Consider the following 17,969-nt stretch of genomic DNA (forward strand, 5'->3'; position numbering starts at 1 on the left):
TTGAGGGGGAAGGGGGGGTTTGGAGGGATAGCTTTGGGGCTATTAAGCTTTTTAATTTAGCCTTGCTCTCCTGCCCCCAGTATCAGCCCCTGAGCTGAGAGGGATCAGGGCCTCCCTCTGCAGGTACAGAGCTGCTGATGGAAAATCTCCTGTTTCCAAAGGGGCAGGAAAACTTCCTGCAAGGGCTCCAGCCACTGCCAGTTAAAGAGTTTTCATAACTGCAGTGGCTGGAGCTCCCTGCCAGGCACGGTCTCCCCAGAGCTGCTCTTGCTTTTCATCCACCAGCACTCCCAGCTCCTTCTCAGCAGTCCCATAAACCTCCACATTCCCATTTTAACCCATTTCCCCCCAAAAAGTAAAATAATTCCTTCTTCACTGTAACAGAGATGGAAAAGTCTCCTGTAAGGAGCAGGTTAAGTTTGGTGCACTCAGAGGTAGAAATAAAACCCAGGAGTTTTCTAGGAAGAGGAGGTGAAGTTTCAGGGTTTTATTATCAAAGTTTTGTAAAACATTTTCTGAAACTGTACATCGACATGGCACAGACTGTCGGCTACTTTTGTCTCTTTACCTGCACAAAAGTAAAAGCTCTGGAGCTGCTGGAACTAAGGAACAGCTTTGGGTAACTACTCTGCAAATACCATGGGATCACCGAGTGCGGGAGAGAGGGAACGGCCGGGACAGGAACACAAATTTATCTGTTTGTACAACTTGAGATCAAGTAAAAAGTACATTATCAATGGACTTGCTTTAAAAACAGACCAAGGTCATTTTAAAATGCACTCCCTGCTGCAGCGGGTGAGCTCCTGAGCCCCAGCCCTGGGTGAGGCTGCTCCCCCAACCCTCCCTCACTGGGCACGGCCAGGATTCCCCTTCCCGAGGTCTGAACGGACACAGTGGAGACAGAGCCCTCAGGAAGGTCAGGGCACAGAACCCTGGGCAAAGCCAACCAAAACCCACCAGAAAGCAAACCCAACCAAGCCCAGCACGTGGCTTAAAACCAGAACTAAAGCCAAGAGCACAAAGAGCTGGTGCGATCCAAGGCCGACCCCTCGGCGGCTGCAGGACAGGAGGGCTGTGCCACACTCCCAGGGCATTCCCACAGGACAGGGGGCTGTGCCACACTCCCCACACCCCTGGGACACTGCCACACTGCTGGCTCAGCCCGGGACACTCCAGAGGGAGGGAGGGAAGCAGGGAGGGAGGGAGGGAAGGAGGAGGGGTGGCCCAGCCCGTGCTGGGAGCCCGGCCCCAGCTGGGCCCCGGAGCAGGGGATCCCTGTCTCAAGCTTTGGGTGTGAGTTAGTATTGGGATGGACAGACCATGGAGAGCTCGGAGCTGGATACATCTAGGTTGAGGATTAACAAATACAGCATAAAGGATCACACTGAGGGGCTGTGGGTGGCTCAGTCGCTCATGTCCATGTCCTCCTCGTGGTGGTCGTCCCCGTTCACCTTGGACTCCCTGCCCGGATCCCCGCTGCCCTTCTCGGCCACGGGCTCCTTCCCTTTGGGGGAGGGAGCGTCCGCCACCTTCTTCTCCTCCTTCTTCTCCTTCTCGCTGTCGTAGCCCTGTTCCTCCTCGTCGTAGTCCCTTGTGACCTGCTTTGCCAGGGAAAGGGACACGTTAGCACTTCCCTGTGGGCCGGGCCGGGGGGGATGCGGGGCAGGGCTGGGAGCAGCCCCAGGCCTTTTTGGAACATACTTTCACATCCTTGTCGCTCTCGGATTTCCGGTCTCGATCCTTCTCCTTGTCTTTGCTCTTCTTTTTCTTGCTCGTTGACCGCTCCCTCTCGTCTCTGCTCCTCTCCTTGTCTTTGTCCTTCTTCTTTTCCTTTTTATGCCTATGAGGACCAGCAGGAAGAGGATCAGGCCCATCCTTATCACCCCATTCCACAGCTGGAACTGTGTCCAGAGCGTTACCCACAGCAAACCCAAAGGAAAATGGCAGAGGGCAAGTAGGGAACAGGCTGTGCTTCCAGGAAATACCCAAAATCCCAACTTCTTAGCTCTGGCTCAAGGACAACAGCACAAAGCCAAGGCTGAGCAATGCTGTGGCAAACAGAACCATGGAATCTCCTGAGCTGAAGGGCCCCACAGGGATCATGGAGTGCAAAACCTGGACAGCACGAACAGCAAGAGGAGCACCCTGAGTTCCCCATCCTGGGACAGGGTCACCGAACACCCAGGCCACCCAAAATCAGCTGATTCCTACTGTGCAGAGCCAAAGGGGCTGGGAATGGTGGCACATCTACTCATATCACCCCTGGAACCCCTGACCCTTGGAGCTCCCTGCCAACCCCAGAGCAGCTCCGCAAAAGCAGCAAAGATTCCCCCACACGCAACCCCCTGGAGCCTCCCTGAAGGTCACAATTTGGGCATTCCCCACCCAGACACCATTGTTCCCAGCCAAGTGCTTCCCTGACCTTCTGGGCGACGGGGACCGGGACATTTTCCGTTTGGGAGACCTGGGCTTTTTCGGGGACCGCGTCCCGCTCCGGCTCCGCCGGCGCCGCCGTTCTCTGCAGGGAGACACAGGAGCTTTGCAAATCTCTGCTGATTTTTTTACAGCTGCAAATGCATCTCTAACTTCAACCCTAGCCCTGTTCACAGGGCTACGCTGGATTAACAACTAAAGAGTCGTTGAAACTGCAAGCTAAATTTGGATTTTTTTTTTAATGAAACACTTTTGCCTACATTTATTCCCTAAATGAGGAAGAGCTTCGCAGAGACCCTGGAGCATCAAACTCTGACACAGAGCAAGGAAAACTGTTCTAAGCCTAAAGAATTTACCTCAGACACTGCAGGAAAATGCAAGTATCAACAGACACAGGTGGTAGAGGTGCCGTTGTGCCTGTACCAGACACATCCTCATTGGAACCATGATCCAATGGGATCCAGGCATAGTTTGGGGTGGAAGGGACCTCAAAGCCCAGCTCCTTCCATGGGCAGGGACACCTTCCACACACCAGCTGCTCTATCACAAGAACATTTTTTTCTATTTAATATTGAAGTGCATCAAAATCCTGCTGGGAACAGAGAGCAAGGAAAATCCCATTTCTGTACCTGCTTGTGCTTCTGGATCTTCTGGTTGTGCTGTAGCTTTTGGGGGGAGTTTTAGAACGTTTCTTTTCTTTCTCTTCCTTCTTTTTATCCCTTTTAGTAGAAAAGAGATTAAGTCACTTTCAAACAGCACTTCCTAATCTGCTGTCCAGGGAAAGGGATGCAGAGCTGGAGGGGCAGGGGTGGCTCCCCAGGCTGAGCCCTCCAGGTGCTCCAGCCCCTCCATGTCCTCTCTGAGCTGTGGGGACACAGCCCCGTGGGGACCCAGCAGTGGCAGCACAGGGCACAGTCCCTGCCCTGCTCAGGACTGGACTCCCTGGAGTCATTACCTGGTTTTGGACGTGCTCCGAGACCTCCTGCTCCTCTCTCTGGAATGAGATCTCCTTCTCCTCGGACTTTTGGATCGCCTCCTGCTTCTGGATTTGGAATGGGACCTTCTCCTTGACCTGCTCCTGGAGCGTCTGCCAGGGACAACCAACATGGAGTCACAGGGAGGAGATCCTGGGACTGCTCCCAGCCCAGCTGCTCGGGGCCAGGAACCCCCAACCCAACCACAGCCTCCACCCACAGCTCAGCCTGGCCTGCCAGGAGCCCTGCACGCTGAAATGGCAATGAAGCTCTGGAGCCCCAAATCAAACCCAAGGCTCTTCCCAAGGACGATTTTTGCAGGAATTGTTCCAGCTGTGGGAGGTGTTGCTAAGGAATTGCTCAGTCACCTGTGTCTGGATGAGGAAGGCGTCCTCCTCCTCCTCGAGCGCGACCTCGACCTTGAATGTCTTCGCTTTTCATCTTTTTTGTCTGGAAAAGGAAAACCAGAATAAAAACCAATGTTTTATTTTAATATTCAAAAAGATTTTCTAAAGGAAAGGACCCAGAGCTTCATATAATTGATATAAATCAACCTGATCTTGCCATTTGCAATGAAGGCTCATCTATAATTTTCTTCACAAGAAGACAAAAAGAACCAACAGAGGATGGGCATATGTTTGTGACATAAAATAACAGTTTTATGTTAAATTGGAGAAGTCAAAATTCAGAAAAAATCTTAAGTCAGTGAAAGGCTGCAGGGCAATGGAAAATCCTGTGAAAATCCCAGAATCTGCCATTTCCTGAGGGGCTGAAGAACCTGACAAATGATTGTTTTGAATGTCCCAAAAAAAGGCCTGAAACTGAACAAGAACAGGAGCTCTGTTCTTTCCTAGAAATCATCAGGAGGCTGCAGGACTGATGAATATTCTGTATTTTCAGTGTTCAAGTTTCTGCCTCTCAGATTTGGTGGCTCTGACATTTGTGAGGGAGCTGCTTGTTCTAAAACCAAACCTGCTGAAAGAAGCTCCAAAAAAGAATTATTTACAAACCTCCCAGATTAGGAATCAAGATTAACGAAAGCATCCCTGAGAAACATCAGCAGGGTGCCAAGTGGTGAGGCCAGGAAATGCACATTCCCTTGGAATTCGAGGCAGCAGCAAGAACTCCCCTCAGGGAAGCCTGGTTGTTTTACAGCCTTCAAATCAGTGAACTTTGGGAAATCAATGGATTAATTTCAACCTGTTTCTGCAGGAAATGGAGCATCCACTGCAGGATGATTAAAAACCTACTAAAGGAATCCCCACAGAGCACAGGCATGAAGGCAGGGCTCTGCAGAGCACCAGTTCTGCTCAGTGCAGTGTCCAAGCCCCACGCTGGCTGCAATGGCTCATTCCGGGCTGCAATTACCTGGCTCTATAGCAGCAGAGATTAAGGACTGTGCTTCTCGGACTCTCTTCATGGCCTCTTCTATTTCTTTACTGGAGGTATCTGACTTCAGACTGGGGGACACGAGACCTGCAGCCACGTGGTTCAACCTGGCCAACACAGAATTCCAAAACTCAGCACTCAGCAACCCAAGGGGATACAGCTCTGCACTGTCAGACTCGGGAACCCTGGAGTGGTTTTGGTTTGGAGGGACATCAAGCCCATCTGATCCCACCCCCTGCCATGGGCAGGGAACCCTCCCTACCCAGGCTGCTCCAAGGCCCTTCCAGCTCCAGCAGGACAGGGCCTGGGCACTGAACCCATGGAATCCCCCAGCAGTGCAGTACAAGGGTTTGGGAACGCTGGTGCTTACTTTGGATCCACTGTGCTCATCAGTTTTAGGAGCTGATCTGCTGCAAGAGACTGCGAGGGAAAAACAAAGTTAGAACCAGGCTGGGAGATGTGAGAGCTCCAGAGAACCTCCCTTGGAATGCCCCCTGGAGTTTTCCCAGCTGGAAAAGCAGAGCAGAACACCCCCAGCAAAGGGGAAAGGCAACTCTGGGTGCTGTGCTGGGAGGGTGTGAACACCCCACACTGGGGATTCATTTTCCACAGCAGCCAAAGCCCGCCCTGCCTGGGCAGGATCAGGGATAAACCACAAACGGGTAAAACCACAAATGGATAAAAATACCAGCAGATAAAAATACATTGCTGGGGTGTGTTTGTCCTTATGTACTAGTAACTTTTTGTGCACAGGTTATTTCTGTCACTGCAAGAGAACAGAGCCCTCTCTAAGCTGTCTGTCCACTGAAGAGCTCAATGCCAACTTACAAACATTTAAGTATTCCATGTTAAAAATGTTACAGCTCTTAGGATAATCCAAGTATCATGATCACTTCCTGCACCAATGGGGTGTTAAGAAAAAAAAGTTTAATTCTCACTCATTTTTTTATAATGAACTCCAACTTTCATTGTTGAAATGTTTGTTACAGATATGACCAATATATTTATATTGATATATTTTTATTGATATAAATATTCTAGTACTTAAAAGCCTTTTTTGTTCAGCTGTAACAACCTGATGAAGTTTCCTCACATTTTTGACACCTACAAAATTAAAAAGCCAAACTACTTTTTACTTGAAGAACAAGGCAGGTTCCTGGGCTGATAATGACACATATTTGAAATACTTCATTGCTATTCCCAAATTATTCCTTGGCCCCTTCCAGCATTTACTTTGATATTCAAGCAGGTATTTTCATTCCAATCCCCGGAGTTCCCAGGCAGTGGCTGTGAGGTGACACAAATGAAAACCACTCTCAGAGCAGGAAAGAGGGGGCAATAAAAGATATTTGGAATGAGGACATACCTGGGAGTTCAGGTTTGCTCCAGGAAGCCCAAGAGCAGCAAGGGCAGGGTCGAGAGCAGGAGCTCCTAAAGCAGCTAAAGGGACAGCACCAATCTGTGGCAGAGACAGCAGTTAGGGCACAGCAGTGACAAAAATCAGTCAGGGACATCACTGGGCAGGGGAAATAAAGGTGAAGGAGCAAAGCATTCCAGCAAACTGAAGGGATAGTTGAAAACGAAGTTATTTTTCAGTGCTAAAATGGAAATTAATTCCAAGTTTTTGAGGCTATTGCCCCATTTCTAGTTAATTTTAGCATAGTTTACGTTGAAAAGCAATTTAACAAGACTGCATCCCTGCAAATGTCTCCAATTTGGTTAAAAAGCTACTGGGAGAGCAGAAGGCTCCCTAAAGCAGCTCATTTTGGGCCATTTCAAATGAGATGACTGAGACAGACAGCCAAACCCAACACACAGTGCCAAGATGTGCTGAACTGTGCAGCACAGTCCCCTGAAATGGATGTGCTGAACACATCCCACCAGAGGGGCTGGGAGCAGAGCCACAGCTGCAGTTCAGGTGGCTCAGCATCCATTTCCAGGATTCACATGCACACTTTTTTTAGTGAATGTAATCTTTGGGTTGTATTTGGTTCTCCCAACCCCTTCCCTGGGTTTCAAAGCTTAAATTCAGGCTCTTCCCTCCTGAGCAGCTCCATGGCCAGGGGCTCCTTCAGCTAAGCAGGAGCTGGGGAGGGTTTGAGAGGTGCAGAATTAATGAGGCTTTATTGTGATTAATTTGCCTCCTGCACTTTGATTCTGTGCCCTGTTAAGAGCTGAGCTGTGACTCCAGCTCTTCCCACAATGTGCAATTCTCACTGTTCATCTTCCACATGAATTCCTGTGGGTTCACACAAGCAGGCTCCAATTTTCCCCTCAGCTGGAGGATTAATGAAGGGAATCTCACAGTGTGGCAGCTCCTTGGACTTGAGGAATTTACAGTCTGTGAGATCTCTACTGCTTGTCCCATCTGTAAAGTACAGCGGGTGAGAGGGGCGGGAGGCACAAACAGGGCCCTGGGAAACCAGGAAAGAGGAAATAAGGATATTCCATCTAACAACTTGTCACTGTCATGCCCCAATCCAGCAGGGTCAATAAATCACTCTAGGAATTGGAACGAACACATCAGTCCTGAAAGAAAGAGCAGGAATGAAGGGGAATGCAGCAGCAGGCACCCAGGGGTCCCCAGCCTACCTGAGAGAGAGGGTTGGGAGTGGGCAGCAGGCCACCCCCGGGCAGCAGCCCTGCCACGGCATTAGCTGGTGCCAAGAGAGACAAAGCCTTAGTCTCATCAGGAATGACTCCTGCAGGGAAACAGCCTGGCATTAGAGGGCATCCCAGCCCAGAGGCACCAAATACACAAATACACCCAGCAAAGTCTCCCTGATACACCACCTGAGTTTGTTGAAAGTACTTATGTTGGCTAAAATACAAAGCTTGATGGCTATTAATATTTAGCATTAACTTTTTTTGTCAGAATGCAACTTCAATGGGTGACAATTTGACTGTTCCTTTTTCTCTACAAAAGGTTAAGTTTCTAGAGCAAAAAAATAGCACAATACACACTACTTTGTTGTTAACACTGCCAAGGTTTCATCACCTGTACTCGATTTTTAAGTCATGAACCAAACGTAAGCAAGCACAGTCGGTTCTCCAGGGGTGAGAGTGCTCTCAACTTTCAAAAGCTGTTTTATGAACAACGACTCGTGTCGGCTGCTTCACTACAAAGCACACAGAAAAATCAAGATACACAAGACAAAAAAAGTTGGATTTAGGGGTTAATAATATGGTACAGTTCACTATGTTTTCTTTTTACACCTACCATACAAATTTTGGCAAACTTAAAGAGAAGGGATGGGTGTTTGGGTAGGGCTTTTGCTGACGCGTCACAGGGAGTGCGGTCCCTGCGGCTCTCCGGGAAGGCTGGGGCCGTGTCTGTGGCTGGGATACACACAGGGATGCTGGCACATTCCTTACCTGTGCAGTAAAATGCTTTTGCTCCAATACGTGCCAGCCTAGAGCACCAGCAGTGCTGCTGCCACCTGCCGTGGCACAGGGGACTCTTGCAGCCAGCTAAGCCCAGGGGTTACTGCACTGCCTGCTCTGCACACAGAGCGCTCAGGGCCCTACTAGCAAACAGGTGTGGAGGGAGTTTTACTCTATCCAACAGCAAAAGCCCTATACAGATGGATTAATTTGTTAATGTGCCCAAGCCCCCAGAATGAGAGTTCAATAAAACAATTGTACTATATAGTTGCAAATACCAGTAGTGTTTCTGTAATACATATTAAGAAACTGCATCTCATCATAAAACATACAATATGTACAGGGCACTTAAGAGAAACTGGATAAGCTGCAGAAGAAAACTGTTGGGTGGTATTTTCAGCAGGGCCTGGTATATAGTTCAGGCTGAACCAGGGAAAAGAACTGTAAAACACAACAACAAAAAAGAAAAACCACTGTTAAATAAAGGTAATGGTTCCTCCCACCTATACTGAGAAGTGCCGATAATCTACACAAATGTACAATACACAGCACTGATATCTGGCTCGTGGCACTGAGCTGGCAGCACTTTAGATACCCAAAGTTATGGAGGGACAGGGAAAAAGGTCATGGAGGCAAAGGGCAGGAATGCATAAATATATCAACATACCTACAGAGAGATTATGGGGTCATTTGGCATGCAAAATTATGTCTCAAGAGGATATTTATCAATTACAGCTAAACATTTCAAATTAGTGCAACTACAACATTTCTGGCATCTAAATACAAATCCTCAGACTTAGCTCGAGACACCTCACAGAAGATCGGCATCCATTAAAAAAATTCATGCATCTGATCCTCTAATTGTTTCTTTTAAAAGTATTTAAATAAACTATAATTTAAAAAAAGCAATGAGGCCCCTCACCAGTTAATTTTCATGCTTCAAGAGCTTTTTTTACTGCTGCTTTGTTAGAACCATGAAATACTGCATGAATGTGTAGAAATGAAAGAAAAAGAAACAGACAAAAGAAACAAACATTAACCAAAGAACCTAAACACCCCCCCCAGCCATCTTTAACCTTAAGAGTTCCTTCCAAATCCAGGAATTAGCCCAGAGAAAATGACAAATACTAAACCTTACCGTAGCCTTTGTGTATAGTTCTATAACACAAAGCAACAGCCAACACCAAAGTGTCTGTGTGAGCTAAAACTTGGGACGGGGGGGAATTATTGCACTAAACAGATAATAAACATTTGCTTTAGTGACAGGCAATAATCACACAGGTTCATTAGCACAGCAGACATCAGAGAGAGGAGGGCCCCACTCAGCACAGGCCTGGCTTTAAGCACAGCAGCAGTGGCACTGTGGGCTGGGGAAATGCTGCTCCTGCTTCAGCTGGGACCCTGGCAGCTGAATTTTGGGGGAAACTGTATTCCAGCACAGGGACACAAGGATGGGATTATCAACCCAGGGGCAATGCTTTAGTGGCTGAACATCTCCCTTGTGATGTGCCAAGGCCGTTACATTCTGAACTGTCAGACAACACAAGGTACAGCCCAGGAGTGACTCCTTGACAGGCCCAGGAAAATATTCTACTTTAACAATTGCATTTTCTGCAGCCCAGCTGCTGGGCAGGTTTCTCTGTGTGCCAGGTTTATCCAGAATGGACAAAGTGAGACTGACAAAGAGAAAAGTGGGTTTATCCTTGTAGGAAGAGTTAAACACCGGCATTATTCCCATGGGCCTTGGAGAATACTCCAGCAGAATCCCACTGGCCTGGTGCTGTGTTAACACCCACACAGGGACAAGAAGCTCTCAGCTCTGCTGTTCTGCAGCAGTGGCAGCAGGAGCAGTAACTCCACTGCAGAAGGGGCTCTGTGCCCTCAGGAGCAGCAGGGCTCAGTCAGAGGCCACGCTGCACATTCCTACACTCCAGGAATTAGGCTGGACATCTTTTAAAGTTTAAGTTTCGTATCTTTTAAGCTTAAAGAATACAAAGATAAGATAAGACAGCTCCCCAGGCCTCAAGAGACAGCTCCAGCACAGGACAGATTAAGATTACAGGTGTGACCCCAGGCCATGTACCCAACTTAGCAGTGTAGTATGACTTAATCTGCAAGATTTTATTCAATTCAACCTTTCCCAGAAGTAAATCAAGAAATGCACAAGTACAATGGAAATCAGTTACTTCTAAAGCAAGTCTAGAAGAGTTTAATAAGACTTCTGTAAGAAGAGGTGTCTTCTCAGCACTTTGCTTTTAAGGTAAGTTCCAAAAACCCTGCTCATTGCCTTTCAAATTACTGTAACACCCTAAAATGTAAAAATAAAAAGAAGAAGAGAAAATGTAGTTAACAAGTGGTTACACCAGGAAAACACTTGGGGACTTGAGTGCTTGCTGGCCTTTAGTTAATGGCTAGAATCCCCTGTAGCTGCAGAGGACCCACTGTTTTTCAGTCATCTGGAAGGGCTTTGCATTTGCCTTCTCCACTACAAAAATCACACACACAAATAACAGAGAGAAGAGTTTATTATTTAGTGAAATTCTATTAAATATATCAAGGATGAACAAGAAAACTTGGAATTAAAAACTAGGACCAGTGCCCATGTGGCACCTCTTGGAAGTTGTCACTTTTGAATTAAACCGTAATTATTCAAACCCTTGGTATACTGGACTCCACAAGGAGAGTGAGGGCCTTTTTTTGGGGATGTTCCCAAATAAATGCAGTGGCAGCATAGCCCAAAGGAATGTTAATTACTCTCCCATGCACTCTCAGGGAGGGAGAAACCATTCTCATGAAGAGAGTGAAACAATTATTAAGGTAAAATTTCCTTAAAATATGGACCTGTTTGCATTACAAACTGTTTGGGAAAATGTCTCATTGAGACTGACACAGAGCAAAATTGGCATAGAATTCTGCCTAGAATGTTCTTAAGACACACACAAAAAAACTTCAAGACACACAAAACTTTCCAGTTAGATTTGGTGTCACTATGAAACGCAGTGACCAAACGCAGGGGCCAAGGCAATATACCAAGGGTTTCAGAATGGCAATCTCTGACGTGTTTGACACACTACTGTTAAATTCTGAGCACTGGACAGGAACCAACCACCACCCAAGGGTGGCCCCATAGAACACCAAACAAGTTACAAACCTTCAGCATAGGGAACGACTATGAGGGCTCTGTCAACGAACACAGTGTTTGTCAGGTGCTGGGCCACCACGGCCGAGTCGGGGTCGTGGAACTTTACAAAGCACACGCGCGACGACACCGGCAAGGGGGAGTCACTGCAAGAGACAGAGCCACGTCAGGGACAGCAGGGACACTGCCACCCAACCCCAACCCACACCAGCTGTTATAGCCCCCTCTTGGAGCTGCACGGGAGCTCTGTTATCCCCTGGAGCTGCACGGGAGCTCTGTTATCCCCTGGAGCTGCACGGGAGCTCTGTTATCCCCTGGAGCTGCACGGGAGCTCTGTTATCCCCTGGAGCTGCACGGGAGCTCTGTTATCCCCTGGAGCTGCACGGGAGCTCTGTTGTCCCCTGGAGCTGCACAGAGAGCGGCCACCTAAATGCAAATTCCGCCCTGGCTGGGAGGAAAACTTGGCTGAAAAAGGAGATAAAGTGACCAATTCTGTCTCAGTTAAACCCTGAGGTTTCACACTCGCTGCTTTAGGCCCCAGATGACTGATTAAGGTAAATTGTGAAATGAAGAGGGTGATGATTAAAGGATCCTTGGGCGTGTAGGGGCAGGGTGCGGGGTGAAGGATTTGATCTGACAGAGGGCAGGGAGGGAGGGGATGTTGGGAAGGAATTCCTGGCTGGGAGGGTGCTGAGACCTGGAATGGAATTCCCAGAGCAGCTGTGGCTGCCCCTGGATCCCTGCAGTGCCCAAGGCCAGGCTGGAGCAGCCTGGGACAGTGGGAGGTGTCCCTGCCATGGCAGGGGTGGCACTGGGTGGGCTCTAAGGTCACTCCCAACCCAAACCAGTCTGGGATTCTGTTTCATTCATCAACCAAATTCCATCCCAGCTTCTAGACTGAGCTTCACCATGCTCTCACATCCTGAGGAATGCCCAGTGCTGAGCTCCTGCCTGTCTTCAGCAGGGAAGAACAAACAGAAGGAAATGCAAGGAGCTCAGGCAGGACTGGAAAGCTGAGCACACTAAAACAGACTTCTCTCCAAGGCAGGCCTGTGCTGTTCCAGCTCAGAACAAGTGACTGTCAACCTACAAACGCAAAACTGAGAAGTTCTGAGCCACTTCAAAGAAAAACCAACCCAGAAATATCAACTTCCTATGACAGGAAATAATGGTAGCACTACAGCTGTAACTTCCCTAATACCAAACCAAACTGAAAAACCAGGTGCAGTCAGTCCAGGCATGGGTTTTAAGAGCCCCCCCGTCCTTAAAGTGGGGCAGATTTTGCTGTAATTGGATGTACAAAGTGAAAGACAGGAAGGAAAATTCTTCTGCAGACAGAACTGTGGGACAGAGGAGTTAAAAGCTGCCTCCAGAAGGCCCAGGCACGGAGTGGAAGCAGCAGCAAATCCTAAACCCCTTGTTCCTACGCCAGGCCAGAGATCCAGATCAGCCTGGGGAGCTCTGAAAACATCCCTGATCCTGACAAAAAGCTGCTTTTCCTACCTGGATTGCCAGCCCAACTCCAAAACATCCGACTTCAAAGGCACCCCAGCTCCAGAGCAGTTTGATCTGGGCTGCTGAGGCTGATCAAGCCTTTCAGCACCGGGGGCTGTCGGCATTCAGGGAACAGCTCCGACACCAGCACACAGATCCAGGCTCTATTTTGGGCACTGCAAATGCCAAAAGCTCCCTCACCTTCAGCCCCACCGGCCCCAACACGCACAACTGCCCCCAGTGTCTGTCAGACCACACTTCAATAACCTTACATTTCACCTGGTGTGGAAAACCAAATTGGAGCCAGCACATTGCAGCTTCTGAAACATTAAAATTAGAAACAGCCACTTGCTCCCACAGCTTGCAGACTGAATAAATTGGGAAATAACTGCAGTGATAAATGAGAAAAAAAATTGAATCTGTTGGCTCATTTGTGCCCAGGAATCCACAGTAGCTTGCCAAAATGGTGCCTTCTTTAGCCCGTAAGTAATAATTAATAATAAGAAATAACAAGAAATAAAAAATAATGATTACATAGAACCAAAGAAGCCTTAGTAGAAGGCGTTTAACAAAACCACAGAAAAATTGTAAAGGAAAGTAAATCAAGGGTTGATGGCAGAGCTGAAAGAGTTCCTAATCTAAACTGTATAAAAATTACACAATTCATTATAGAGATGCAGCCCAGGATTTTGAGGCATTTTTAAAATGCCAGATAACAAAGGAATGTGAATCAGGGCAGATCCTATTGACTCTTCAGCAGATCCTGTTTACAGCCAGGAGTGCCTGTGGGAATGCTTTGGGGTAGCTGAGCTTTCTCCCAAAATAATGAACCTAAAATATCAACTGAAAATGTGTGAGGCAACGCTTCTGCAGCCTGACATTTAATTTACATCTGTGTATTGCACTTTTAAAAATGGTATTTCCACTCACTCTCAAATCCAAGCTGGGTGAAATTCAGCAAGAACTGGATGTTCTCAACAGCTCCCAAAAAAAGCCACCATCCATCATTATTCTAATTCACCCAAGGCTGAAGCATTCAGGAATTGTCTCTCAGCCATTGGAATGCTGGGACACACAAGGATTTCCTGGGGCTGCAATACAGGAAACTCAGAAATCCACTCCCTCCACTTTCCAGTCTGGATGCAGCTTTATGGAATATAATAAAGATGAGAACCAGGCAATGGAGTCGGGCAAAAGCAGGGGGAGGAGGGGGAGGAAAATTGGAAGAAGTCCCAAAGCAGACTGTGCATTAAAGATGCAGCTGAGGTGTACAAGAAATGAGAAACAGGGGATTAAATAAATTGGGAAAAGGGGTGGATGAGGGGAGAGGAGGAAAAACAGGAACTGAGAGAAGCTCAGGAAGTTACACATGATCTGGAACAGCAGGAGAATGAGGAAGTTCCACAGCAGAGCCAGAGTGACACATATCAAACAAAGAGGTGGAGCAAAGGAAATGGGATTGGTTCCTCAAATACTACAGGCAAGGGAGAATCCCAGCAGGATCCAGGAAGGAATCCAGATCATGGGGAGAATTCACTGATTATGATTTATATCCCACATCCCTCCAAAAATGCACGGGCACCACGGGAAGGGAGAAGTCAGGAGATGGAATCTGAGGGAGAAGGAGCAGAAAAAGAATGTGGCACTATTAGAAAATGTCCCTTTCTTTGGGGGGGGTGTGGATGGGGCCCCGAAGTGCCAGAGCAGACTCCCATCAGCTCAGGGAAAACCCCCTGGGGCTGAGCTCCTCACACGAGGGAAAGGACACCAAGGCACGGCAGCAACCTCAGAACAGGTTAGTTAATGTGTATCGAAAGCTACAAAGTTTCAGAGACACAAATCACCTCCAACAACCGCCCTGAAAAACGAGACAAAGTGCTCAAACATAGAGCAGGCCGGGAAAGGACTGCTCCTGCCACGCCAGGTATCCCAGCTGGGAACGAGGGAACTCCCTCTGGAACCGTCTTTGGTTTCTGTTAACAGGGATAGAAACCTCGAGGAGGAAAAACAAATGTTCTGCTATAGGTTTTTTTCCCCTAAAATAATAAACCCAAGTAATTTTGGGCATTACAAATAATTGATTGTTAGATTAATCTTCAACGTGGCAGAAAGAAACCCTTTAATTTATATGATGAATATGCAAACCACCAACACATGATGACACCAGGCTTTGTAAATCAATCAAACTGAAACCATCAGCACTGCCAACACCCAGGTTTTATACTGCATCAGAAAGGATTTATGTTCATTAGAACTTAATTTATGTTCATTAGAACTTAACTGCAAGTGAAGATATAAAAACTGTCTTCTTTTTTTTTTTTGTTTGTTGCTATTTGTAAATTGCCAGGGTACCTGAAACTTTCTTTTCAGTTATATACGCACTTGAAATGCACATTATTTGTTTTAATTTGCGCTGAATTCCTCGCAAGAGGTGCAACAGACAAATCCGTATTTGTCACTTTCCTTTCTGCTCAGCACGGATCTGTTTGCACGGAACACAAATACCAGAAGTGTATTTTTTGCACATTAGCGGTAAGCTGCTCTTCTAGCAAACGATCCTTTGTAACAACCGCATTTGTGTACACTGGAAGTTCTGGCGCCGCGGGGGTGACGCAGAGAGCAGAGGCTCAGCGGGCACGAACAACTCCCGGAGACAAACGTGGGTTGCACCGGAGCCGCACGTGCCGCTCCCCGCCCGCACCGATCCGCGCAGTCCCGCGCCCGAGCGGGGCCGAGCGGGGCGCACCGGCAGCGAGAGCCGCCCCCGGCGCGGCCGGGCGGGATCGCGGGGAGCGGGGGCGGCCGGGCCGGGAGCCAGGCAGGGAGCGAGGGAGGCGGCGCCGGGCCGCGGGCAGGGCGGGGGGGGAGGGACGGACGGACGGGGGGGAGGCGGCGGGGCCGGGCCGGGCCCGCACTCACTCGGGGGGGAAGAGGCGCAGCTCCTCGATCTTGCCCAGGAAGCCGAAGAGGGTCCGCATCTGCTCCGAGCTGGCGCTGGGCGAGACGTTGGTGACCTGGATCACGTCGGTGCCGCTGCTGGAGGCCATCGCGCCGCCGCCCGCTCCGCCGGTGCTGCAGCAGACACACGCAGCGGGGGCGCGGGGCGGGTGAGGCGCGGGCGGGGCGCTGCGCTTCGCCGCCCCCGGCCCCGTCCGCTCGGCCCGGCCCCGCCGCCCCCGGCCCGCTCCGCTCGCCCCCGCCGGCCCCGCGCGCGCCGCCTCACCAGCCTGCCCGGGCCGCAGTATCCCACGGTGCACCGCGCCGCGCCTGCGCGCGCCGCCCCGCGCGTGCGCCGCGCCGCCCGACGCGCGCGGAGGAGAGGGACGCCCGCGCGCGGGGGCGGCGCGTGCGCGGAGGGGGCGCCCTCGGCCCCCCCCCCCCACCCCCTCACGGCCCCGCGCGCGGGAAAGCTGAGGGGGCTCTGAGGGGCCGCTACTGCCGCCTCGTCCCTCGTCATCGCACAGAGCAAAGTCACGCAAAATACACTGTCCCACTTACGCATTAGGATTCTGGATTTTCTGTTTTTCTATGTTTGTGATCCTGCAGTTCTTTAGTGTAGAGCTCTAAACTCCATATACAATCCTAGTTCACAGTTTGGTCAGACACGACAGTTTCTCTCCAGGCCTGGGAATCAAGGACTCCTCACTGTCTCAGGCCCAGAAATGTAAACAAAAGTGAGTTGAGGGGAGCAAACTTGGGGTAAACGACTTCATCACCTGAAGATGTAATTGCAGGATTAATCCCCAATATGCAAATGGACCAAACTTATAAAAGTGTAAAAATTCGTGACCCGTCATCTATTTTTGGGTGTGGTACCTGGTGGGCTTTGTCTGCCCTTAATATACCTTAAGGCCTTTCAATAAATATACCTGCTTTTTACTCCCTTACTTCTATCTCTGTTTTCAGGTATCCCCAGAAAAGGCATAATGAGCAGTAAAATGTTGGGGTGGGAATTTCTCATTAGAGAGGGGAAAAAAATGTATTTGCAGTTTACATAGTACAAATCATGCTATTTCCAGATGACTTTGTTGTTTTATGTTAATGTGTTTCCCATAAATGTTCCTGAACGTAAATAAAACCAGCTTTATTTATTAATCCTTCTGAAATTCTACCTCATCTGATTCATAAAGTAGGAGATGCTTACTGTCCTCCCTTAGCAGATATCACATTTCCACTTCTGAAATATTACTGATGCCGTATCTTGTACTGAATTGCCAAAAGCTTATTTAAATTCCAGATTTGAATTTGTCAGCAATGTTCCACGTGGACCTTAGCTATCCAACAGCACTGAAACCGAATGAGATGAAAGTGACACAGTGTTTATACCAGGGGCCCTGAGGCACAGAGCACTCGCCCTCTGAAGTCCTTAAAACCCATTTTTAACCACCACTGTTTTTTAAAATAATCAGTTGAAATACCCAGTATTTTCTGTGTGTTTCTGACTCCACTGAGAGAGGAAAAAAAGAAGTGGGGAGATTAAAGAACACTGGTAAAAAAAATAATGAGGCCAATATCCTTAATCAAGAGCAAGTGCCTGAAGTGAGTTTCCTGAATTACAAACTTGACTAATGTACTTAAACCTTCACTAATTACTTTTCATTCCAATGGAACTTCTTGTAGAAGCATTTTTCAAAGAGGGGAGTGTTTGAAGCACAGATGTGCTGTTACGGAGCAAAGAGAACTACAGTCCAACGTGGGGCCACATTCCTTTATCAGCATTTTTCTCTCACTGGGAACTGCTGGTGGGATCTGCAGGCACGGGGCTGGTTCCATGGGCTGGTTTGGATGGGATATTGGGGAGAAATCCTTTCCTGGGAGGGTGGGGAAGTTCTGGCACAGAGACTGCTCCTGGATCCCTGGAAGTGTCCAACACCAGGCTGGACACTGGGGCTGGGAGCAGCCTGGGGCAGCGAAGGCACGGAATATTTTGTATGATTAATGAGAACATCACTGCACCTTCCAAGCTGTTGTGACTTTGAATATAATTTCGTTCCACCTCAGCCGCTGGATCCCTCCCAACCCAAACCATCCTGAAAATCTGCTGAGCATGGAACAGACCCTGGAGATCACGGAGCCCAGCCCCGCACAGCCCCCCAGAACGCTGCAGTGTAGCTGCGCACAGGGCTAAGGGGGAAAGCAAACACAATAAACTGATG

At 48.7% G+C, this 17,969-nt stretch overlaps 1 protein-coding gene across 3 annotated transcripts; it reads right to left on the bottom strand.

The window, feature by feature from the left end:
- Window positions 1–472: 472 nt before the first annotated feature.
- On the bottom strand, window positions 473–16,058 carry SRSF11 (serine and arginine rich splicing factor 11). Of its 3 annotated transcripts, XM_059477769.1 has the most exons (13): window positions 16,037–16,058; window positions 15,733–15,885; window positions 11,332–11,465; window positions 7,389–7,498; window positions 6,163–6,255; window positions 5,167–5,216; window positions 4,776–4,903; window positions 3,776–3,857; window positions 3,389–3,520; window positions 3,063–3,152; window positions 2,423–2,518; window positions 1,702–1,840; window positions 473–1,601 (listed from the first exon to the last, which is right to left on the bottom strand). In XM_059477769.1, exons 2-13 carry the CDS (start codon window positions 15,858–15,860, stop codon window positions 1,404–1,406), a joined length of 1,380 nt encoding a protein of 459 aa, XP_059333752.1. In that variant the 5' UTR covers window positions 15,861–15,885; window positions 16,037–16,058; the 3' UTR covers window positions 473–1,403. The 3 variants fall into 3 exon arrangements, with proteins under 3 accessions (XP_059333752.1, XP_059333754.1, XP_059333755.1); XM_059477771.1 differs by lacking the exon at window positions 16,037–16,058 and having other exon boundaries at window positions 473–1,598; window positions 15,733–15,899; XM_059477772.1 differs by lacking the exons at window positions 11,332–11,465; window positions 15,733–15,885; window positions 16,037–16,058 and adding an exon at window positions 7,795–11,327.
- Between the last annotated feature and the right edge of the window lie 1,911 nt (window positions 16,059–17,969).

Source organism: Ammospiza nelsoni, chromosome 9 (genome assembly GCF_027579445.1).
Source record: "Ammospiza nelsoni isolate bAmmNel1 chromosome 9, bAmmNel1.pri, whole genome shotgun sequence".
Lineage (NCBI taxonomy): Eukaryota > Metazoa > Chordata > Aves > Passeriformes > Passerellidae > Ammospiza > Ammospiza nelsoni.

Bases quoted from the DNA above. Each gene is read 5' to 3' on its own strand.
- SRSF11 (XM_059477769.1), bottom strand. From the start codon at position 15,860: ATGGCCTCCAGCAGCGGCACCGACGTGATCCAGGTCACCAACGTCTCG. The intron at 6,256-7,388 runs GTAGGCTGGGGA...TCTCTGCCACAG, and splicing joins CTCCCAACCCTCTCTCTCAG to ATTGGTGCTGTCCCTTTAGC. The intron at 5,217-6,162 runs GTATGTCCTCAT...TTTCCCTCGCAG, and splicing joins GAGCAAACCTGAACTCCCAG to TCTCTTGCAGCAGATCAGCT.